General features: G+C 44.4%; 1 protein-coding gene across 1 annotated transcript in view; it reads right to left on the reverse strand.

The window, feature by feature from the left end:
- The window catches only part of LOC128431296 (interleukin-1 receptor accessory protein-like 1), a 218618-nt gene that overhangs the window by 16545 nt on the left and 177053 nt on the right, over positions 1–25020 (reverse strand). Inside the window, exons 7-8 of the mRNA XM_053417577.1 lie at positions 12375–12507; positions 1429–1574 (exon numbers count right to left, since the gene is read on the reverse strand). Of these exons, the coding sequence (XP_053273552.1) occupies positions 1429–1574; positions 12375–12507 (279 nt within the window). The remainder of the gene's footprint in view (positions 1–1428; positions 1575–12374; positions 12508–25020) is intronic.

Consider the following 25020-nt stretch of genomic DNA (forward strand, 5'->3'; position numbering starts at 1 on the left):
CTGGAAATTTTGCATAATTTATACTAACTGTATTTACCTTGTCATATACAAACATAAATATAAACATTTTGTTTTGTCATAGGCTGATTTGAGCCCTGAGGAAACTTTGGGCACTTGACTATATGCTTCTGCATCTTTGTGTCATTCTTAACATAGGTCTTTGCACAGTATTTGCAAATGTACACAGCCTTTCCTTCTACATTGGCTGGGGTGAAATGTCTCCACACATGAGATAGTGCACGTGGAATTGTTCTGTAGAATAAGATGAGAAAAAAGCTTGTAAAAAAACACTAAAGCAATGCCAGAGATATAAATAGTTGGCCAGTTGGAATCGTGTTTGAAAAAATATTTTATTTAATTCCCGAGCTTAATATTCCCATGGAAAGATTCCGGAAAGTTTACGGAAATTTACCGGAAATTTGCAACCCTAAGCAAAAGGGAGAAAAGTGACGGCTCAAACTTCTACATGTTTCTCAGCTGAGGACATGTCGCCATGAGGAGAAAGTTCAAATTACAACTTTGCAGCTACATGAGTTGCAGGGGTGTAAATAAGGACGCTTCTCCATATTCAAATACACACAAGTGGAGACATATTCTGATTGATGCTGCGCAGCTCAGTGTCTGCATGTGTGTGTGTCTGCACGGGACAGAAAGCAGCAAAGACGTTCTCTCACGCTGAGACGACCACATTTTCAAAGCTTCAAGAGACAAACAGGGATCTAGCCTCGGCTGCACCGCACAACAAATGCGGCAAATAAAAACACGGGGAAACTGGTCCACGGACCCGCAATCCTGTGAAGACCGGGCTCGACTTCTCTGGTGCATTCAGAGCTCCGTCTCTGCAGCATGAGCCCCTTTAATACAGCAAATGGAGGGGAACTAGGCTGCCATCAAAGCCGGATCCAGAGCTGCGAGCTTAAAAGAGAGGAGAGATATCTACTATGTAAATGTATTCAACACTGACAACTCTAATGCTACAGAGACCCCCTCTAGCCTCGCTGAAAAATCACAAAAAAATAGCACTTATGTAACCCTGGTGAGAAGTGTGCATCGCTATTTAAAATCATCTCGGAGTCAACTTTCAAACTGCTGAGGGGAAATCAAGAGGAAAAAAACATTTAAAAAAACCGTGTGTGTGTGTTTGTATGAGTGTGTGTGCACAGAGGTGGATGAATAGGCTTTTCTGGACCATCTACAATACAGTTCCATTTTTTCCCGGTGCCCCATAGCGAGGAACAAATGGTCACTTCTCAGAATCCCTCAACTAGAGATTCACTGACTGTCAGCGTGAAGGCCTGTGGAATAAAAACACTGTAAACATGCCATCATTAAATATCAGAGCTTTTACATCCATCTCCTGTATTCACGTGTGTGTGTGTGTGTGTGTGTGTGTGTGTGTGTGTGTGTGTGTGTGCACGCTCGCCTCACCTTTCTTGGCGAGCTGGATGCTGGCTTGTCTCCGTCCGTTGCCGTTCTCCACGTAGCACGAGTAGTTGCCGAAGTCGCTCTCGTCCAGAGAGTCGATGGTCAGGGAGATGGAGACCTCCTGCTCCCCGAGGTGCTCCCGGGTTATCCTGCAGGGGGCGGCATAGAGCAAAGCTAAGCAAAGGGGATTCACGTGGATGTTTTGGGCATTGGTCCAGGCAAAGTAGCGTTTTACGACAGACTATTTGTAAAGTAAATTTTAGCAGCTTAGATAATTTATATGAGGTGGCCGGAACAATATACTAAAAGTCCTGAGAAATCCTAGTTGAGGAAATATGTTAAATTCTCATCATGTCCTTTTTTTTTTTCCTTTCCTTTTACTTTACTTCCTTTCATTGGTACTTTACACAATTAAAGTACCAATGAAAAGTATTTTTTTTTCATTACAAGTTTCTTTTGAAAATAATTCGAATATGCACATGAGCTCCACACATAGAAATTATCTATGCTGAAAAAAAATATTTTACAATTAGTTCTATTTTTGGCTCCAAAATTAGTTACTTTGCCTGGACTAGATTGGACAAACGAAAATTAGGTAATTTGAAATTGCTAATAAAGACTTTTTTGAACAAGTTGCATGTATACATGTGCTTAATTTCAATTAAACACATTGCATACATTATTTCGGCAATTTATTTGGTAAGGTTAATACATTTTACCTAAGAAATAGAATAAGATGACATTGGACGTAGAAAGCAAGTAGTTGTCATCCCAACAGAAGGTTTTAACGTCTTTCAGCTCATTGTTTTGGTTTTTATATTATGTTTAAGGTGATAGAGTGCTGTTAAACTCAAGCTTTAATTAAAATTGGAGACAGTCAGACACCGTCCGTATCAAAATGATGAATAACTAACCTGAAAAATCATCTGCTAAAAAGGGACAGAAAATGCTCTTAACCTGATTTGCCTCCTTATTAAATGGGGCATGAGAGATTTGCCAGATTGGTAATGTTCGTTGCAGCTTTGGTCATTTTACCTGAGAGAGTGAGAGTTAAACTAATTGCCTGCTCCCACTGAATAGAAATAGAATAAAAAGCCTTAATTGTCATTGCTGACGAGAATGCAGGAGCCCCAGAATTAAAGTAGAAGAGCTGCTGCTGACACCTGGAAGAATGACCTGCTCCCTTCTTTTCCCGTCCATCCATAACCATGCAGAAATTGTTTAACTAGTGTAAACAGTTTTGGAACAATCAGATTTAGACCTGAATGTAGGCTGATATGGCCACGAGCTGTTTGATCTTATTTGAATGACAGATAACCACGGAACTTGGTGGAAGGATGCAGAATGGATCGATAGGGAAACCATTCCATTTCTGAGCGGATAGGAAATCTTTTTGAGCATTATGATATTGGAAGTTTTCGACATTTTCACAGATTTTGCAAAAGGAATAATTCATGAATCTTGATGAAAAGAAATCAGACATATTTACGGGAATAATTATAACGAGTTTGTGCAATTTGGTGAGGATTGATCGAGACTGTTGGGCCATTCTAGTGTTTTCTTTGATTTGTAATAAGCTCTGTATAATCTTTTTCTATTCTTATCTTCTATCCTTCTTTGACATTGTGCCCTCTTGCTGAGCTGACCTGTTCTGTTGACCCTGTGTTCACTTACATATGAGATTCTTTGTAGCCAAAATTAAAACTATGGAAATACTAGATCCAAATTGTCATGACTCCTTAATAAGAAAATTTCAGTTTCATAATTCACGGCCTTGGAATTACTTTACTGGTTTTACTTTACACCATTATATTGCACCTTTGGACTTTTCACATCATAAATATGCTGATAAAGATATCAGTTTAATTCTGAGTTTTTCCATGGCAATTTTTCAGTTGTAACGTTTTGTTTCTCCACTAAAACAAAAGCAGGCTTCGTAAAACAAAAGGTAGGAGGCGACAGTCCGTGACTGACAAGATGGCAGCATCACGAGTCACGACAGGATGAAGAATACTCCTTTGTCGACTCGCTGAGGCTCTTGACGTCTACTGCTTGTGACATGTGGGGACGGGGATAATAGTGTGTATGTCATGATGCACTGCAGCGCTGACCTGTCACAGGATATTTTACCACGAGGGTCAGAGAGACAGAAACAGGCTTTTTTTTAATGTTTTTGTCGAGCATGATTCCGGAGGCTCGAAGCCACTGCTCTGACTATTTGTCTGTGACACTTAGAAGCATATTTTTCCGTCACTTGGCTGGGTGTTGTGTTCATTAGCAGAAAGTCGGATTTTACCAGGCTCCTCATTTATATGGGGGAGGGGGGGGCTGCGACGAGAGGCACCGGCAGCGCTAACAAGCTGCCGAGGAGAGATGACACCCAAACCCTGGAAATGTCAACGTATTCCTTTAAACTCCTCAGAACAAACCGGGCACTTTTTTAACAAAGACGTTCTTTACGAGAGGCTGGAGTTTTATCATCTGTGGAGGTAAAGGAAACTTTCTAAGATGAAGAAAGAAAAAGAGTCTTAACATGAGAGACGTGGAGGTGGGGATCAGACGGCAGCTCGGGACATGTGTTTTTTTGTCCAAGTCGATGCTGCTTCCTGTTTTTCGTGTCTGAACCCGACTCACAATGATAATACCAAAATCATTTTGATGCTAAGAATGCTGGAAACACAGTTGGTGTCACTGAAGGCAAATCTGTGGTGGTTATGCCCCATTTTACAACTACGATTTGAGGTGAGGTTGAAACGTCGGCTGTTACAACAGTGGCCAACTCTATAAATGTCTCTTCAGGAAGACATTTATGATGTTTTTCACAGAAAGAGTAAAAAAATGCCAAAAATAAAGCTGTGAGCGAGAGGGTAAGGGTCATGAAAAGGGTTGGGGTTTCCCGTTTCCAGCTAACGATAGCGAGGTAGAAAATAGAAAAAAATACTACAAATGAGCAAATTGTGAAATAAACCAACACATACCTTTGTGTGCCTTTGTGAAAAAAAAACTCAACAACCGTAAATGTGAAGGTTAACAGAACTCCCGCTGCGCCGCTGCTGCACAAAGGCGGGAGTGACACGATGTGATATGCAGATGATCTTTCCAGGTTACAAAAGCTGTCGCGGTTTCAAACCTGTGTTTAATGATGCATGGGGCTAATGGTGGGAAAAGGTGCGAGTGCCACTTGGGCATTCGTGTGCCGCCTGCTGCGGGGCACCTGAATATGAAAGCTCCACTAATGCCTGTTGATCAATGAGTGGACTAAACAAAGCAGACTGAAATGCAGCGGGGGGGATAAAGACAAACTACGTGCCCTGTTGCCACTGGCGCAATATCACGCTAGCGGTGAAATTTCTTTTATCGACCGCGCACAATGAAGAACCATTAGAGGTAATCATTTCGGAGCTACCTGGTCCAGTTGCTTTATAAAAACAAATTATGAAGGCGTACTTTTTAAGCTGAGGGGGCATAAAGGTCACTTCATGTGTGAGAGGAGAATTCATTTAGCCTTTTTACAGAGATCTCACCCACAACATGGACTGAGCCGAAACACTGTAGGTGAGAGCAAAGACAAACAGAATGGCTGGTGAGCGTTTGGATTGGGGGAATACATCTCGATGTGCGTAAAAGTGAGGATTCATGTGCGAGAGAGAGATAAAGGAAAAAAAATAAAAGTGTGTTCCTGAAAAAGAGGGGCTATGACGCATGAACACTCCCACACACACACACACACACACACACAAACACACACACACACACACATACATCTGGCAGGTGCTGTGCACAGGAGTCGAGGACTGCGCTAAGCTGCCGCTGTGAAGCTGGACGGAAATGAAAGTGCACCAGGAGCATTGATGCTGCGTCCAGGAGACGGTTGTACCACAATGATTCACTGATGCTCAAGGGTACACAGACACACACACACATACACACAAACACACACAAACACACTTCAGGATCAACACAAAAGAAATCATATTTGAGTTTGACTTGGTGACTTAAAGGAGACATATTATGCCCATTTTACCACAGCTGTTATGGTTCCTTGGGGTCTTAATGAAATGTCTGTAACATATTTTGGTCAAAATACCACAAGGATCATTTAAAACAGCACCTTTTTACCCTGTCTAAAACAGCCCTCCTCAGATTGACCTGTTTTGAGTGCCCCGCCCCCCTCACCCCCGGTGAGCCTGGTCGCGATAGCCCCTGCTCCCCAGCGCAGCCCCGCAGTGGGAGCAGTGGGAGCTTGAGCTGGCGCAGCAGCAGCATCCTTCCACACTGTTGAGTCAACGTTTACAGGTGTCCCGGGGGTCCCTTGTTTATGCGGCCACTTAAATGTCTGACAGGTAGCAGCAGCGAGCTAACGCTAACCGGGCTCCACCGGCCCGGTTAGCTCGCGAGCTAACACTAGCCGGCCCAAGGCCATGTAGCGAGACTCCCTACATGGGCATGGTGTGACTATGACGTTTATTTTGGTTGTAACCCCATTCTACGTAATCTAGCGTATTGTTTCTGACATAGAGGAACCACAACAAATTGCGGGAGTTGTTTTTTTCCAGAGTTTTTGGGACGGTAGACATGCCAGATACCCAAATTAACGTGTAGAAGCACTACAATAGTGGAATTTTCATAATATGTCCCCTTTAAACTACCAACGATCTAAGATCAATGTATGAATTACTATCTCAGGTGTAAAAGTAGAGACTCTCCGTGGGCTGAGTAGACCACGTCCTCTAAAGGATGCAAACTCTGGATTTAGAAACAGATCTTGTGATTGCCTGCGGTATGGACGATAAACCCTGCCTCCTCCATGTTAGTGGATGAGACCAAACTAAACAGTCAGCGTGCACGTAAATTTTTTTTTTTTACAAGTTATAAGTTATTTGATGCTATAAAAACGGGGTCAAACATCCTAATTGAAAACTGAGAGTGACTGACGATTGGTTGAGTGCAGGACTACAGCTCCACCCCCGATTGCTACTGCACAGGCTATGGCTCAAAATTCTGAAGAAGGCAACATTAATGTCATATTAAACGTGGATATTTTGAGGTTAATTTCTGGATTCTGTGGGGAAGCAGAGATGCCTTGTCCATTTGAATGTATAGTCTATACAAAGCAGTCATTGTTTGTTTCACACAGACCAGGGATCAGATGAGAATCGGTTTCATGGAAAGCAGACAGCTCCATGTCTGCGAGGCAGAATACCACAGCCTCATTAGTCATTTCAAACATGAGCGATCGTCTCACCCGAGCCTGGAACTCATATTGAACCAAAATGCGTCCTTTCAATGAGCTGTGGCAGGATCACATGAGCATTGTGAGATACTGCACGCGTTGCTAATATTATCTCAGCCAACGTCTCCCGGCAGCCACACTGTGACACCTGAACTTTCCAACTGCAGCAGGTTGTCACGCTTTTGCTTCATTTGAAATCAACCCCCCGCTGCACCTCTCCTGCCTCGGCCCCGAAGGCAGATTTGAATTTGATCAAAGCGGCATCCATTTCAAAAAACAAGTGGTCATGTATAATTGTAGCTATACAATGACAGATCACCCACGTGGCCTCAGCTTGGCATAAGTATAAACTGATGTATGCTCAGGTCGGCTGAAAAGGATTCTGATAACCCTGGTAGAGATGACCCACTGGACGCCCCCCCCACACTACAAGAGAACCTATTTGGTATGGTGGACGAGTGGGAACCCTCTTCATGCACGATCCAGCCCTCGAGGAGCGAGAAAGAAAATGTTTGTTTAAAAGACTAGATGCCTGGATGGCTGTGTTCACCCTGTTGTGACCCTGACCCGCAAGAAAACAGATAAATGGAAAAGGAGCATGCTGAGAATTCCTCGCGCTTGTCAAGGTAAAGGTCGGCAATGTGGTACAGCTGTGGAAGACGGCCGATAGAGTGGAGTGAGACAGGCCCATCTGTTTCTTCCCTTATAGCATCTGGCATAGGAAGTGACGGCCATTTACCAGTTTTTGCTTTTAAAAACGTTTAATACCACTTGTGCTTGTATGAGGACTATGGAGGTACGACCAGCAACAGGTAGCTTAGCTTGTAGGAAAGACTGCTTCGCTCCTTCCAAATCGTGGACTGTACAAAAACATAGACAACGTGTTCCCCCCCACTATCCAGGAATAAAATATTACAAACATGAATGCTAGCATTTGGCACATTTGGAGCCAATCTGTGCCAAAAAAGGGGCCTGACCAATCCTGAGTCAGTCTCAGCTGTAAACACAGATGTTTCAGCTGTTTTATGGCATCAACTTGTAAAAATCAAACGTATGGGATACATTTGTTTTGTTAGAGGCGGCTGTGGCTGAGGGGTAGAGTGGTCGTCCTCCAACCTGAAGGTCGGCAGTTCGATCCCCAGTCTGACCCATCTGCATGCCGAAGTGTCCTCGGGCAAGATGCTGAGCCCTGAATGGCCCCCCATAGAATAACTAAGTGCTGCGAATAGATGCACTATATGAATGTGTGTGTGAATGGGTGAATGTTAAACTGTACTGTAAAGCGCTTTGAGTGGTCATCAAGACAAGAAAAGCACTAAATAAATACAAAACCATCTACCATTTGAACAAACATCCGGGTGATGAGAAATACCTAAAATGATGGGATATCTCATTTATTCGACATGCACTATTTGTCTGATCCATGCCCCGCCCACTACCTACTTATACAGCAGCCAGACACCAGGAGGTGATCAAAACAGTTCACGGTCGTTGAATCAAAGGCACACAAACAACAGGATCTCATCAAAATCTCACCAAAAGCCTCCCATAGTGTCCCTCTTCTCGAAGAGTTTCTCCATTCAACTACTAAATCTCAAATGACTAAGCATATTTTCCCCATGAATATATCTTTAGGAGCATTAATTAAATTTGACAGTGTAGCTGCTGCTTAAAATTGGCCCGTGTGCCCTTGCACCAGGGACAGGAAGTTCTTAAACTTGAGCAGCACGGCCTTTATGTCTGTTTTTCGTGCTGCGACTTCACCTCCGAGATCTATGAAGCCTTGCTCCGCAGCCACACATCTTTTTTTTTTTTATATCAACTCGGAATCTCAGCGGTGAAACATTGTGCCAAGAGCTCCATTTCATGTATTACAGGCGGCCCTTCTGGGAATACTCCCGTGTGATTAATTTCCATTTCAAAGCTAAAAGCTCACGGAACGATGTCAGGGAGTGGGTTTGAAGTGGCGCGCCTCCGAATGGGAGCTAAATAAATAAATAAAACAAATTAAAAAAAACCACACAGAGGGAGACGCTATCACGTGGAGGCACACAACAGAGACACTGCACACATTGTGGGCCTCTTCCCTTCTGCCCCTGCACACACACAAACACTCTCAATGCAGCTCAGGGTCGCAGGGTTTTGACCTCTTGGCCTGTTATCTCATTTGACTATCATATGAAGGCAGGCTTTCCAACCGCACTCCTCGGCGCTCATCCTTCGTTATTACACCACAACCCCCCCCCCCCCCCCCCCCCTCGGAATCCTCCAGGCTCTAATTGGCCTGGTGTCCTTCACAACGGAGCGCGTTGCTGGGCGCGGGATGGATCGTGCTAGCGGGCTAACGGAGACATCTTGAAAGGCCAGGTCACAGGCTGGGCCACTAACTCTCCCCGCGGCCTTGTCATGCTGCTTACTGGTTAACCTTTTCATCTGATTCCATTTGTCCACAACAGGGGATTTTCCTCGTCTGTGTGAAAGAGTCGAGCGAGGCGGGACCCGAGAGACGGGCGCGGACAAACACTGACCAAATTAATTCCTTTAAAAATAACTACACAGCCAACAAATGGTGGTAACCCGTCCCTGAGGGTGGGACACATATTCCCACTACAGTTATCAGGACATCGTACAAGTGACATTACACAGCAGTACTATGTGAGTCCAATATATATGTTATGATTACAGGAGGAAATCTGACATTTCTAATAATCCACAGTCGATATGTGGAGTGTCTTAGCCCAACTTTTGAAAAGCGACCTTATGAAAAGGATTCGTGTTTGGTACCTTGGCCAATTTAGTTTCTTTATCTGACTTTTAGCAGGATTATAAAAAAACTACAAAAGGAAGAACTCATTAAATTTGCAGATTTGCACAAAGGGGCAGAAATGTTTCACTTTTGTATATTTCACATTTTTTCGATATCCCTTGATATCGATGATCCCTTGATGAAAATTCACAACAAATATTAAGGGAACTTTAATTTGATGTGGATGCCAATCAAAATCTGGATCTAGTGAATCTAAATGTGGTTTGAACACTGGGTTCCAATATTGTCTTTTAAATATAATTCTGTGACAAGTGAAGAGAACATTTTGTTATTTTTCACCAGACCTGAATGCCATGACACCGAAAGAAAAAAGAGAGCTCCTCTTTCCAGAACATTGCTGGATTGTTAGTCAGTGTGTGTGCGCCTCTGGCTGTCGGGCATCCACCTGGTTCGGGGGTAAACACGAGGCCTGTTTCCTGTGATGAGTGTGCGCCAAAAAGATGAAGGTCGCCCGAATGCAAGAGGAGGCCAGCTCGGATATTCAATTGCAGTTTCCATGTGCTGCTTCTCGGCTATTACTCCCTCCGCTTATATTTCAAGTGCTTGCACCGCGCATTTACATATTGTACGTGATAAAGAATGCATAGGTGTCTGCATTATTGAACAGCCACATACAGCAACCAGGAATATCATTTTAACGGTGGGTCAGTGGTGTGAAGGATCCATTTATTCTTCAGGTTGTTGATGTGTGGTCGCACGAGTAAGTGGATTTAAAAAGATGTCTCCTATAGTTCAGCCCCTCAGCTCCTGTGCTGCTTTTTATGATTGTGGTGGATTACATTTTGTGAGGATTATAAAAATATATATATGCACTGTATATATATATATACAACTGTCTGTCTATCCGTTAGTTTGTATATATATATATATATATATATATATATATGATGTCAGTTTCTGCATTGTAGGTTTGTATATCTGCCTATCTAACTGTCTATCTGTCTATCTAACTGTCCATCTGTCCATCTGTCTATCTAACTGTCTAACTGTCCATCTGTCTGTCTATCTATCTGTCTATCTAACTGTCTCTCTGTCTGTCTGTCTAACTGTTTATCTGTCTGTCTGTCTAACTGTCTCTCTGTCTGTCTGTCTATCTATCTATTACATCACCTTACTAATTTCCTTCTTTCACAGTTCCTGCATTGTAGGTTTTAAACGTATCAAGTCACACATACATTTACTGTAAATGCAAATAAGTCACCTAAGCACTTAGAGCTGTCCATGGTTCTGAAAACAGCAGATAGACTGGAGCACTGCATTTGATCCATCCATATATACGTCTATCTGTCATCTTTCTATCACTGCCCTAATTTTTCTTTTCATCTATTTTTCTATCCATCTATCTATCTATCCATCTATCTATCTATCTATCTATGTATGCATCATTCTTTTCTTTCTATCTTCTTCTCTATCTATTGTTCATTCTATTGAGTGTTCCTTCTCTCTATTCTACCCTCCGCCCCTCCCTTCCTTCATGTGAAGTTTTTGGGGGTTTGAGCAGTTACTACACTCCGACAGCAGACTCTACTCTTCCTCTGGTCCTTAGTGAAACTCCTGTGAAGTTTGAACTCGATGCTGGACAAGAGGGTGATGAGGAAGAGAAGAGATTTGTCCGTCTAACGAGTGGAGAAGCAACCAGAGGCCACACTCCGGCTTGATGGGCACCGACCTTCTATGAATTATTTTATGTTTGCACAGACAGAGTCTCACCCATTTGTTTTTAAACTGTAAACTTGCACTCGCTGTTTCCAGGGTTACCATGTCTAAAACACAGCCACAGCTTGAAGGTTGCTGCACTAGTCCTGCAGAAGAAAACCCAGAAACACCCGCTCAGTCAAATTCTACACTGCACTTCCCTGGATCCTCTGCAAAGTTATGGATGAGTGGTTGGGGAGACACATAAATAGAGAGATGTTTAACGACAGTAGGTGACTAAATTAGAGCTGGGGTAATCAACGTAATTGATTTCGACAAGTGTGCGTCCCAAAGACAGTCGTGCCCCGTCACTGAATGGATTCCCAGGAAGAGAAGCCGCTCGCACGGGATCATCTAAAGTGTGGGAGTATTTGAGACGGAGACCAAAGCTCTGCAAATTGGAAATGGCTTATCACAGCGGCACAACAGCGACGCATGGTACTTGAAGCAAAAGCATCCTGGAGCGCTTTGTTTGAGACGCAGCAAGACAGCACTGTGTTTACTCTCTATCCCCAGCCAGGCATGATATATTAGGATTGCTGACAGGCACCAGGAACGAGTCATTTATACTCTGCCGCACAACATGTATTTTGATTCGGCTGTTTTATATTTTGTTTTGGTTTCATTAACCTCAATCTAGTATTGATCTATATGTTGGTTTATAGTCAAGTTCTTCAGTAAGAATAAAAGTTTCTATAACACGCATCGAGATTATATTAATCTACACTTGCCAGTTTTTTTGACCTGAATAAAAGCTCAATGCAGTTAAATACAACAGGCCTGAAATGAAAGAGTTTCAAAATAATTAACAACAATTTTAAGATTTCATTGAATTTGAATTGTTGATTTATTTTAACGATAATTTTGGAGGCTGTAATTTGTGAGGCTAATCAACTGTACGAGTTTTTACTGAGGTGTCCTTGATATTTTATCAAACTTATTTCATATCATTTCATATAAAACACTAACAGTTTTTGAAACTAATAATTTAGTAGCATTTAAATGCCACTTATTTATAGCACTTTGTAGTTTTGCTTTAGTTTGAAGAAATTGTACTTTCTTGATTCTTGTTGTCCTGGGTCTGTACCCTTGGGGTTGAATGCACTTGTTGTAAGTCGCCTTTGATAAAACCGTCAGCTAAATGAAATGTAAAGTAATATATCATAACCATCAAATTTAAACTCAAAATCATACTTGATGTCCCCCTCCTGAACGCGCTCCTCGTCCAGATCCTCGATAAACTTCTCCCCCTTCATCCAGTAGATGAGCGGGCTGACGTCTCCGCTGTATCCGAAGAACGCGCGGCACGTCAGGTTGACTGGACTTCCTGTGAGAGACAAGGGACAAAGACATGAGGACACGGCCAAATGAATCAGCACATCTGCAGAGAAGCAATAGTTTGGTGGTGCATTTTGGTGACCTAATTCAATGAGGGCCATATTTAAAAAAACATGACAAATTAAAAACACAGACAAATTTGATTTCTGGACACAAAATGCAAACTTGTATTTCCTCTCCTTGGGCTTGCTTATAAAAAAAAAACCAAGCAACACCGTTGTTTTCCTCCATCTCAGAGCCAGGTATTGTAACAGGTGTACCACCAGCAGCACAACACACATGCCAAAACAACAAAATATTACAATGTCTGTACTCTTTCCATTTTCCCCTCCACAGGAAACAATCACCCGCCCCTAACACAGAGCACTTCCATTTATGAAACCCCTTCTCTCTCCTTTCGAAACTCCCCAACAGCCTCCTTGATTCCACCAATTCAGATAGAGTCTCTCGGGCTCCCGAGGTGCCATCTCCAAACCATCCCGGATCCTTTTCGCTTTCCCCGCTGGCCTCTCAAACTTTTTAAACGCTCTCTTGAACCCTCTTACGCGGCAACTTCACAACACTTCCGTGCCTTCGGTGAAAGCTCTCGTGCTCCTCAGCAGCCTCTGTCCGACCCCACTTGCAAAACTTCAAAAACACAAGTAGGGCAGACCCTCCAATGATCCAATTCATTTTATAAAACTCACAGTTCACGCTTCATTCTTCCTGTTCCGTGCACACGAGGCAGGAGTTCACGTAACACATTATCCTCTTGTGACCACGAGGTTACGTCATCTGCACGTGTGGGTCCGTTGAACTAGATAAATTCAACCATCAGTTCACAAACTACACAAATGCTATAACAAAGTGTTCCATGCTTATGCAATGAGAGGATACAGGGCGTTTATGCCTCGTGCCAGCAGAGGTCAATGCTGTATTTCACAACATACATTACAAATGGGTGTGTCGTGTATTCGTTAGAGTAGATCATGTTGGTATGTGCTTAAAACACAATGACAGGCTTACATTTATGATAACTATCTTCTGGACTCTCAGACATTCTCGGAGAGTCCTCCAGATGTTAATCTCATTTGCTCTCTACCTTTTTGGGGATGACCTTTGACCTAGGGAATTATCTCTGACCAGCTAATGGATGGGTGCAGAAGGAATGTTCTTGACCAATGTGTCTTCATCTTCAGACACAAAAACATGTCCTTATTTAGTCAGAAATCCCATGTGGGATGTGTTTTACCTGAAGTCATGGGCGGAACCAACCTCCCTATATAAACGTGTGTAAGACCCCCGCACGTCAGATTTCACTTTTGGCTTGTGTATCTCCAGGTATCTAAATTCCCGACCCGACCTGTAATGTCTTGTAATAAACTTTGTTATACTGAAAGAACTGGGTCCTCGGAGTCCTTCCTTCATCATCAACAACTTCAACAACATCATCGACCTCTCGGCTGCGTAGAAAAAAACATAGGTGTGACTGCCTTATCCCTGAGCCTCTGCACCTACACCTATGCTGTCTTATATACAATAGATAGGACACAGAGACTTAAACATAGGATTCACACCACATACACCCATTACACTCACAGTGAGGGGAGAAAACATCTGCTTTCATTATAGTTTCTCCACAAAGATTCAATCATGTGTTTCATAGAATATGCCTGATGTCCAAAATGTTAATCCTGAAAAACTGAGGAGACAGAAAAAAAGCAGTGCAATGCTCCTGTAAGCGCTAAGGAGCTGCAGCAAAAATGTCAACAGTCCAACCCCCTGCCTCCACATCAGCAGGAGCCTGTCTCTCTGCCCGGCTCATTCTCTCACCGCCGTAGATTAGAGACGTCTCATTCTTCTCTTACACTTATCTCGCACACGCTGGAGCCGGTGCTGAACTCATGAGTGTGCAGGCTCAACGGGAGGGGGGGGGGGGGGGGTGGGGAAGAAAGAACCACATCATCAAAGCAAGAGGGGGAATAACTCTGATCCATAAAAAAAAAAGAAAAAAAAAGCCACCAACGATCAAGGAGACCCCCGGCGGTTGTGCATCCAGGAAGGCAAAAAGGTTATTCAGCAGCTCTTCATTAGCAACTCCTTGCTCATTGGCCCTGTGGCGAGGACTCAGAAGTCTGTGAGATGGGAGATAACTGCGGCGCATAATTGGGTACTTGCTAGCTCAAAGATAATAGGCATTTTTATTTTACCAAGGCCTGCTCTAATGCGGCCCTCTAGTGCAGCCTAGTGTGCTCAGATGATAGAGAAAAAAAGGAGGAAAATCAGGTTTGGAGATTCCCCCCCCCAAAAAAGGCCCAAAGTTGGAGGACAGTTTTTGCATTTTGTCTCTCGTCCCTGTCACAGACACTGTCCACAGCTGAGAGATAAGACCTTAGTGTGTGTGTGTGTGTGTGTTTGGTCAAGGTTTGACTCATCTTAGAGGGACCGTTACATCTCATTATACATACACATTGTGTCTTTTTTAAAGAGACAAAAAGCAAATCCCAACAATGAGACGCTGTGTGTGTGTTAAGGAGATGCTGACATCTTTCCTGGACCCCCACCTACACACACACACATCCCCCACCAACACACATGTATTGCTATGCGTGCCAAGTCCACCAGGGGTCTCTGTGGTGCTACAGAGCAGGAGGGCCGGTGCTGTGAGCACATGAAACACACACATGCAAAAAAGAAAAAAGAAGAAAACACACCATCTTGACAGGTGCAGACGACAATAAACGGAAACAGGGACGCTTTTGTGTGCCACCTTTGATGTCAAGAGGCTTCACCCGTGGATTCCAACAGCGTGTTGCACTGTAAAGCTGACAGACTCATTCCATGGAGCTTGTTGTGCACGTGGCTTCACGTTATTCCCTTAACGATGGCGTGTCACTTTGCGTTGGCTTGTTTACTGCACGTGCATGCACTTGCAGCCTTGCAGGGGATTTAAAACGCAGAGGGTCTCACATTTCGAAATCCCAACCTCTGGTCTTGGTCGTGGGGGTAAAGTGAGTCTTAACGCGATTGTCTCCTCGCTCTTATCTTCCCCCCCCCCCACACCTCCGGGAGCATCTCTCTCTGTCACTGTGGGCGCAGGACGGAGACGTCAGCAAAGATTCCCGGGGCTAAGCAGACATGGTACGTAACGGGGGGGGCAGAAACGAGCGAGCAACACAGAGTCAGACAGACAGAGCAGGCAGGCATGCGTTTTTCTCTTTGCATCTCGGTGCCACTGACAGAGGTAAGAACGAGGGCATATGTGAGTGTCAGTGGTGATGAGAGTGGGGGGGGGGGAACCGGAGCTGCACACGTGGGAAAGAACAAACACGGGAGAATTGAAAGACTTCCCATTGCAGAGTGAACAGAGCATCATATTGCCCTTGTGCACTGGAGATTACACAGATTACAGATCAGTGTGGCTGCATGCAGAGTGTGTGCACTTGTCCATGTCAAGTTAATCTAGCAGCATTTTCCAAATCAGATCCAAACAATCCGGCTCTCGAGGAGGAAAGCCTTTCCTTTTTTCTTTCTCTGCTTTTAACAGCCTTGGATAAATTGAGCCCTGCAGCCAGGAGGGGAAATTTAGGAGAGGAAACAGGTTTTGTGTTTTGGGAAGGGCCCTTTGCAATCTGAAGAACGAGCACATATCTCGCTTTCTGTTAAATGGTTTTGGTGAGACGTGGGGAGCTGTCAATTAAAGACAAACAACGCTGGGCAGGGACAGCACACTTTACAGATTACTGATAATCTGCAAGCAAATTAGAGATTACTGAAAGTGTCATTTGTCTGGAGGCCAATGGCTGCCTGGAATATTGCGTGGGAAGAACACAAAACAGATCACAAGATCCATTTTGAAGTAGTTCTGTGTATTCCTAGATATGTTTATTTGAATCTTAATAGCTGTTGAAATACATTGTAGGAGTTGTTCTTGTTTTTAAATGAACTGGAATCAGATCAATTCTCTGACAGTCCAGGTATAGAAACTGTATCTGAAGGAAAAAATTGGTGTCGGAACATTTCTACCATCTTCAATCAGTTTAGGTGTAAAATGCATTCATATTTAAATATGAAGGGGGAACAAATTACTGCCAATATCTGAATGAATTATAAAAACACAGCTGATTCATTGTAAATCGCTGTAAACGTCAAACCAGTTTGGGGCAAACCATGACACTGCACTTTCCACCAACATCATCACCAACACTAACATGAGAGAATATCTTCTGGGGAAAATGCTTTTCCCACTTGTATTGGAGGCCAGAGGCTGAGAGTACTTCAGCTGTTTCTCCTTTAATATATCTTTTATTACACAGTCAAAATTAAAGGTATTTCTTTAATCATAAAAAGCCTCTTCTTTTTACTCTTGACAAAATAAACAGCCTCTGCTTCTCAACCACAACCCTATCTTTGCTAAAATATCAGTTTTAGCTTCTCTTCCGACATCTCCTTTTTGGTCCCTCCCTCCAGAGGATGTTCTCCCTCCTCTATAATCACTCCTTCCTTTAATGCAAGAGCTCTTCATGAAGGGACTTGAAGATTTGCCTTGAAGGATGGCGAGCGACTGATGTGGACGGAGAAACAGCCCCGGAATTGAATCAGGGGAGATAACCTGATAATCGCTGGGGGGGGGGGGGGGGTTCCCAGATCCAACGGGGCAGCGTGAGGCATTTCCCTGAAAGCATCTAACAGTGGGAATGGGCACTGTGTCTTTTGACATCCAGGCAGTGAGGGGTTACACCAGCTCTGTAATTGCAGCGGCTGAGTACCCATTCACATCGCGTCGCCAGATGTGGCGGCCTAATCGTCTCTCTGTTCTCCGCATTCATTTTGTTTGGTTTATTACAGCCCTCGCCTCTCCAATCACGGATTTGAAGGCGGCCATTGTCTGCGCTGTGTTCAGTATTCATTTAGCCGCGTCTCCCGCTATAACAAGATGGTCCATCTCTTGTTATTCATACTTGGCGTTGCACCTCATTATCGCTAAGCAGCCAAAACTGCCGCCACCCGCCCATCCCCTTAATTAATGCAGGTAAAGCAGTTATCCAGAGACACAATGCAATGTTTAAACTGCCTCTTTCTGGATTGTATAAGCGAGTTAACACATGGCAATCATAACAGGGGAAACGCTCAACGGTGTGTTGTGAAATTACAATTTTCTTTCCGCTGTGTTACTTTTTGCCGGGGAACAAGCTGTGTCCGGAAATTAAATAAGGGAGCGCTGTTGAATATTAGGAGGGGGCGGGGGCGGGAAGCAAACAGGCTGGGGGTCGGGCGAATAACAAGTCCGAGTCGAGCCTCGTGGAGCCGAGCGTGACATTTGCAAAGATCAACACCCGCTCCTCGCATCGATGTTCTCATAACGTTCCCCGGCGCAGAGGCAGCACCTATTGTCGAGGCCCGATCCGGCCAGAGAATCATTACCACTGAGAAACCCCTGTGTTGCTTCTACTCCTGCGTGGAGGAGTCACAGTTGAATTCTCCTAATAAAAAGCTCATTAGACATTAATGAAACACTTACAGGGCACTTCACAAAACATTAGACAAACGCCACAAAAAAGGTTAAAATATCATGGTGGTAATTGCATATTAATTATGAAGCAAATACTAGAATTCACATGCGTTTGTTTTGCAGTTACTCCTTTTTATTCTCTCCAATGCCACAGCAGAAAGACTAAAACCCTCCTGAAATCCCTGGGTTCATGTCCAACCTGATTCTTGGTCTGAAATGCTGATGCTGCTCGTCACTGTGAATACAAAAAAAAGAAGAAAAAGAGCTTTCCTCCCAGTGAGAAGACAGGGATTGGATACCAGCAGGGCCTGAGCGCTTGCTGGGCTTTGGTGCAGGGCTGTGCAGGGACTCCTTTTTGGACTTAACCTAGAATAAAGAAGCAGTCTCGCGAATCCCGAAGCGGGTTCATGTAGTTCCGCCGCTAATGGAAGGGCCAGGGACGTGATGGGAATGGAAAAAGTGTGGCAAGGAAGAAAGAGACGCATGGCTCTAAATGGCAGGTTCCTTGAGACCTTGCTGTGTCACCTTTTGAAGCGCACACACACCCCCGACAGTCCCATTTCCTGGCTGAAGCTCCCCCGCGGATAGATGCTCAGCTTGGGGCCACTTTCGCGAGACCTTTCAATTTGAATTATTTTCTTAACTAGCGTCCAGAGGATCTGAGCTCTACCTCTCCACCTCCAGGCCTCTGTGTACCTTCCTGTGTGCCGCATGACTGAAAACCAAATCTACCCATGCCAAATGGAGGGTGGCTCACAAAGTCCCAGCCTCCATCCGGCCTTGCTTACTTGAATTTGCTTGTTATTGATGAGATGTTATGACTCATGGCACTTGCACGGGCGACTTTTGGGAGCTGCCGAATTTATCAAATGCTGTTTCTACGCCCGGTCTGGCTCATTCCTGACAAATTACAGCCAGGCTTGTGTTACTCACACCAACACAAGCTAAAGCAGGTCAATGGTAATCCAAGTGAAAGAAGTCATGAATGTATACTTCAGCTGTCTGAGAGGCAGATCGTCTACTCTAGACTATACAATATTATATCACTTAAACTATAAAATATCATGCAGGAAATATCCTGGTTCAACAAACTCTGGGCACAATGCTTTGTCCAGTATAGTTTCTCATGATGGAAGATCTATTTTCTGTGAGGCTCAGATTGAAAGACTCATTTTATAGAGCACAAACCATTAATACTGTAAAGTATAATGCAATTGGTTAGTAAGTTTACTGGTCCTCTAAACCAGTTTGTCTCTGCATAAAATAGAAAGGACGACAATTGGGTCCCGACGCCTATTTGTGACCACTGGTCTACACTACTCAATATTATATAATTTAGACTATGCAATATCCTCCTGGAAATAGCCTGGTCCACTATGATTTCTCAGTTTATCCTGAGGAATTTGTCATGATGGATGACCTACTTTCTAATGTGTTATTCACTGAGGCACAGACGGAGAGACAGAATATCAAAAACATAATTTTATATAGCCCGCACCAGTAAACCCATGCAGACACCACATCTGTGTGTAGTCAATTACCGACCGTGTCAAATCAAAGAAAGAATATTGCAATTGGTCCACGAGTCTCCTGGGAAACCAGAGCCGTAAAGGCGCTCATAGGTCATAGGTCTGGGACCGGATATAGGAAGGAGTCTGGGGTCCAGACCTGGATCACAGTCCACCTATGAGAGACATCTAGACTATTCAACATTACATGATTTAGACTTTACACTATCACCCTGGAAAATACCCTGGTCCGACAGACACTGGGTGTCAGGAATGGAAATAAGTGCGAGGCACCATGATTTGTCAGCTTATCCAGAACCATTTCTCACGATGGAAGACCTATTTCCTCACCTATGATTATGTGAGGCCCGGATGGACAGCAGTGAAATGAAATAGATTTAAAATATAGCTGTCCATATAGCCCCAACCAATAAACACGTGGAGACACTTCCATTTGCCATGTAGCACTTTGACCAAACTCCCTTCTACACCTTACACCGGCGCATTGATTGGCGGTACCTCATCGCAGCGGAGTGGCCTCGGTCCCCTAAGCCATGATGAAAAGAATCTAGTCTCTAAATGGACCGGCGAAGCAAACTCACCAGGTGAGATCAAGACAGCTTATTGTGCTCAGTGAGCGAGAGAGGGAACGACACAGGGAGACAGGGAAGTGAGGGGGGGGGGGGGGGGGGAAGAGAGAGAGAGAGGGTGCTGCTATAGCCATACCCTCTCCCGGGGAGTCGGTGTAATGAAAACAGGACACAGCAGAGTGGTTGGGACTGGGGGTGCTTTTCCCAGCGTTTCAGGAGACACTGTGTTGGAAATCTACGGCCGCGCGTGAGCCGAATGAACAAAGAAGACCCGGGCGGGGCAACTTTAACCGAGGCAGCCATGTGAAGTGAATGAGGGGAACATGGTTTGAGAAAAGCAAGGAGTGAGAGCTGCTGTAACTTATCGCCTCAAATCTAGATTCAGAAGGAGGGAGGAGGGCGTGAGTGGGTTTGGAAATCGTTGCTTCACTTTTCTCCAGGGGGGTTGGGGGCGGGGGGGTAAAGTAGAGAGCCGGGTTTTTACATGGTGGGACTGTGGTGCTCAAGCGGTACGAATGCATGTAGTGAGACGTTCGGACATCTCACATCACACGTTCTCCTTAGAAATACAGCCCACGTTCCCGATGTGGTGGAAAAATGTGATTTTCCTTCAGGCGCTTCATGTCAGAATTTCAAGTTGAGAAAACCTGAAGGTTTTGCACTTAAAGAATTCATGCGGTAAACTCCACCAAGGACCTTATGTTTTCAGTCCTGTGCATCGGTTGGTTAGTTTGTCAGCAGCATTACATTCAATGTGATGTTGAACTCCATCAACAACTAAATAAGATATTACTACAATATGCTGCTTCTCCAAAGTGGCCAAAAAGGTAGATACATTTTATTCTTCTCATTAACCAATTACTCTTAAAGGGGACATATTGTGCCCATTTTACCACAGTTGATATGGTTCCTTGGGGTCTTAATGAAATGTCTGTAACATATTTTGATCAAAATACCACAAGGATCATTTAAAACAGCACCTTTTTACCCTGTCTAAAACAGCCCTCCTCAGATTGACCTGTTTTGAGTGCCACGCCCCCCTCACCCCCGGCTAGCCTGGCTTCGAGAGCCCCAGCTCCCCAGCGCAGCCCTGCAGTGGGAGCAGTGGGAGCAGTGGGAGCTTCAGCTGGCCCAGCAGCAGCATCCTTCCACACTTTTGAGTCAATGTTTAGAGGTGTCCCAGGGGCCCTTGTTTATGCGGCCACTTAAATGTCTGACGGGTAGCAGCAGCGAGCTAACGGTAGCGTTAGCTCGCAAGCTAACCGGGCCGGTGGAGCCCGGCTAGCGTTAGCTCGCTCGTCCAAGGCCATGTAGCGAGACTCCCTACATGGGCATGGTGTGACTATGACGTTTATTTCGGTCGTAACCCTATTCTACGCACTCTAACGTATTGTTTCTGACATAGAGGAACCACAACAAATCGCGGGAGTTGTTTTTTCCGGTGTTTTTTGGACGGTAGACATGCCAGATACCCAAGTTAACATGTAGAATCACTACAAAAGTGGAATTTTCATAATATGTCCCCTTTAAAATGTCCATCATAAGCTTAATGCTTAGCTTGGGAATGTCAAAATTCTAACATGCTAACACAATTGTGAAACATCAGCTACACTATATAAGCTTTTGCATGGCACAGCTCCATTCTCTCTTTTCATTGTTTCCTTTCCTCCGCTCATCCCCGTCCTCTCATCATCATTATCTTCCTTCTCGCTCACGCCTTGCATCGTGTGTTAAGAGAGCTCGGTACAAACAGGTTTCTATAACGAGAGCCGAATCCGTACACGGACAACCAGTGTGACAGAGGAGCCCACGAGGAAAGGGAGACTCTGCAGGAAGGACGCAGAGGGAAAGGTTACCGCTCTAGTGAGAGCAGACATCATCTACACACAGCCCCCCCGCTGCGCTTCTCCCTGTTCGTCATGTTCACACTGCCTTTGTGTGATGGAGGGTGTGCTGTTCTGGTGCATAGACAGGATAATTGGAGTCATTTGTACAAACCTATGCCGCTGCCCTTCCAGTCTGAATCAACATATGGGAGTAAATTAATTCCTCAAAAGGGTTACGAAGGGATTTCGGGCGCAAGCGTCACGCTATTAATCTGGCTGCAGTGTAAAAATTGATAATGTGCATTTGAAAAACCCTACATGTGTCCATCTGGGTAAATTACCATAACATTGACTGAAGCTTTTGGGGATGACAAAAGGTCAGCGTGATAGGAAGTATTTGCCGTGAAAAAGGGGACATGAATTCTCCCAGGGGGCGCTGACACGACTGAGTGAGCGGTGCACTCGCGAAAGAAAGGATTTTAATGGTGTGATGTGAGGAAGGTCATCAGGCGCTGATTGCCGAATGTCAGATCTCCATCTGAGTAAAATCGCAGTCTTGTGAATGTCTACACAAATAACCTTTGAGGCATACTCTCCACTGACCTGATGTATGTGGGGAAATCACGTTTAACGGCAGTCATACAGAACAAACACGTAGACTCCACAGCCGAACCTCGGATTATTCACACGTACGTCTCACTGTGCACCGTGGATAATCAAATTGATTTGCTCGTTCTCACCCATGACTCTTTGCTGCAGTGTATTTTCCCCTATTAAGCCCTCTGGTGGTTTGACCAGCGGCCCAGTGGTGCAGTGGTTAGCACTGTCGCTTCACGGCAAGAGTATGCATAGCCCCCACCCCCCCCACTCTGACTTCCAGGGACACGCTGATAGGTCTTAGGTTGATCGGAGACTGTAGGACCGTAGGAGTGAATGTGAAGGTAAACGATTGTTTGTCTCAACTGTTTTCAGACATTGACTCTGGAAAAAAGTGTAGAATTTGAATGGGATTGTCCAGAACAGGCACGATGACAGCAACAGGAAAATGTGAAGGGGTCGTCTGGGCAGAACGTGAAGTATAAATTCCTGAGGAACTTCTTTCCAAGTTGATGCCGGCGTCCTCTACGTGTCTTTTATACCCTGAGATATTTGTATTCTTCAACTTTCACTACTTCCTCAACACATCCAGTTGCTGTGGATTTTTCCTTCTATATTCTCACTTTGACGGTTTACCAGGGGCCTGGCCTAAAAAGTTCCAGAAAATATCTGCAGCGACTGACTTTTGCATTCTCCGAAAAGGTTCAGGAAGATGTTCGGACTTCATATCTGCAAGAAGGATACATGTTGTCCCTGCCACAAACTGGCACCTGTCTAGGCTGGAAACCGAATTTCCTCCAACATCTGCCGGGATCCGATCCTGCCGCAAGAAGTGGACGGCGGCCTCACAGACAGGATGTGAACTACATCAACAAATAGCAGAATTTTGGAAGGATGAATTTCGCATTCGTGTTTCATAAGACATGACGCACGGATATGAACCCTGGGTTTTTCGATGAGAGAAAGAAGGGAGCGCCGCACTGAGCCTGCTGCGACTCCATTTAATTTAAAGTTTTTTTCCTTTATCAGGACAGACATCGCTGTAATCCAAAGCTGCCTCCTCTCTGATCCTCTGTGCCAGACTGAGAACACACCAGCCAGGCTGCCGGAGCTGAGAGGTCTGCGGCGTCCCCCTGTCTGAAGTTTGTTTTCCCCACCATCCAGCCGTCGCTTCATCTAAAAGGTGACACTTGACGTGACGTGCAGAAGCGCGGTTTGGGAACTATTTGGCGTTTGGCTGAATTTAGCAAATACGATAAGAAACGGCGCGTCGTGAAACTGCTGGGCACTCAAAACCCTTTGCCATCCACTTAATTAAAAACAATACGATAAATTACAAGCAATGCTATCAAGAGTTGGGAGGGAGGGAGAGGAGGAAGTAACCGGAGGCAAGATAAATTATGACCTTATGTCGGAAAAACATTTTAAAGGGGGGGTGTGGGGGGGGGGGGGGGTATCATGGTGTGTGCATAAATTCAAGAGTGCAAGTGCTGATCTATCAATCATGCGCTGATCCCTGAACGCAGCAGCGATGGAGGAGGGGGGGCGTAGAACCAGCATACAGCCATATTTCACGCTATACTTCGTGCTGTAAATACCACAAAAATGCAAATTTGTGCATGTATGTACAATTTGTCACATATGAGGTTTGACTCAGTGGAACAGTGAAAGCACTGATGTCTGGCGACCTTTAGTGCTACAAGATATGAGAAGCAGAATGAGAAGAGGATATCGATAAAGAGTGTGAAGAACAGCAGGAAGTACATGTTTTTTACTTTTCCCAACTCTTATCACTGTCTGCCGCCCCATGCCTTTCACCAGCAGAACACACTGACAAATACCTTTTATAATCTGTAAACCAGCAGGCCCATTAGGAGCTTTCAGGCTTACTCACTTCATGTGGGACTAGTAGCTTCTCCACTGCGGAGACTTAGGCAGCGCTCCCAAATCCACCGTGTGATCAGTGCTAATCCACCAGATATCTCCAATACTGTATCCGCGTGATTTCCAATCATATTAGAAATGCTCTCGTACACAAGATGCTCCATTCACGCTTACATGAGCAGTTCAGCTGAGGCATTGAGGGCAAAATAAAAGAATTATAGATTATAGAATTAGAATTATATTCATATATATATATATATAAAAATATGGAGTATTTAGAGGAGGTGCATGAAGTCTATTTACTCAATTTAAGGGAAACTAATGAGATTTTCACATAGGGGTCAGTTTACAAGGAAATATCGGAAGCAACTTACTCAGACATGTGCACTTCTGAAAGCAATAGCAATATTATACTCACTATATGGCTTCATTTGTGGAGCGCAAACATGATGACAACTCATTCCTCAAGTCCTCAGATATCTGTGATGAAGACAAACTTTGCCCAAGTACAACACAGCATGCAGTTTTGAAATCTAAGTACTACTACAGGTTAGCTGTCAGAGAAACTTAAGTTTGATACTCAGCCCTGAAAACGCAAGGATCCAG

This window comes from Pleuronectes platessa, chromosome 24 (genome assembly GCF_947347685.1).
Source record: "Pleuronectes platessa chromosome 24, fPlePla1.1, whole genome shotgun sequence".
NCBI lineage: Eukaryota > Metazoa > Chordata > Actinopteri > Pleuronectiformes > Pleuronectidae > Pleuronectes > Pleuronectes platessa.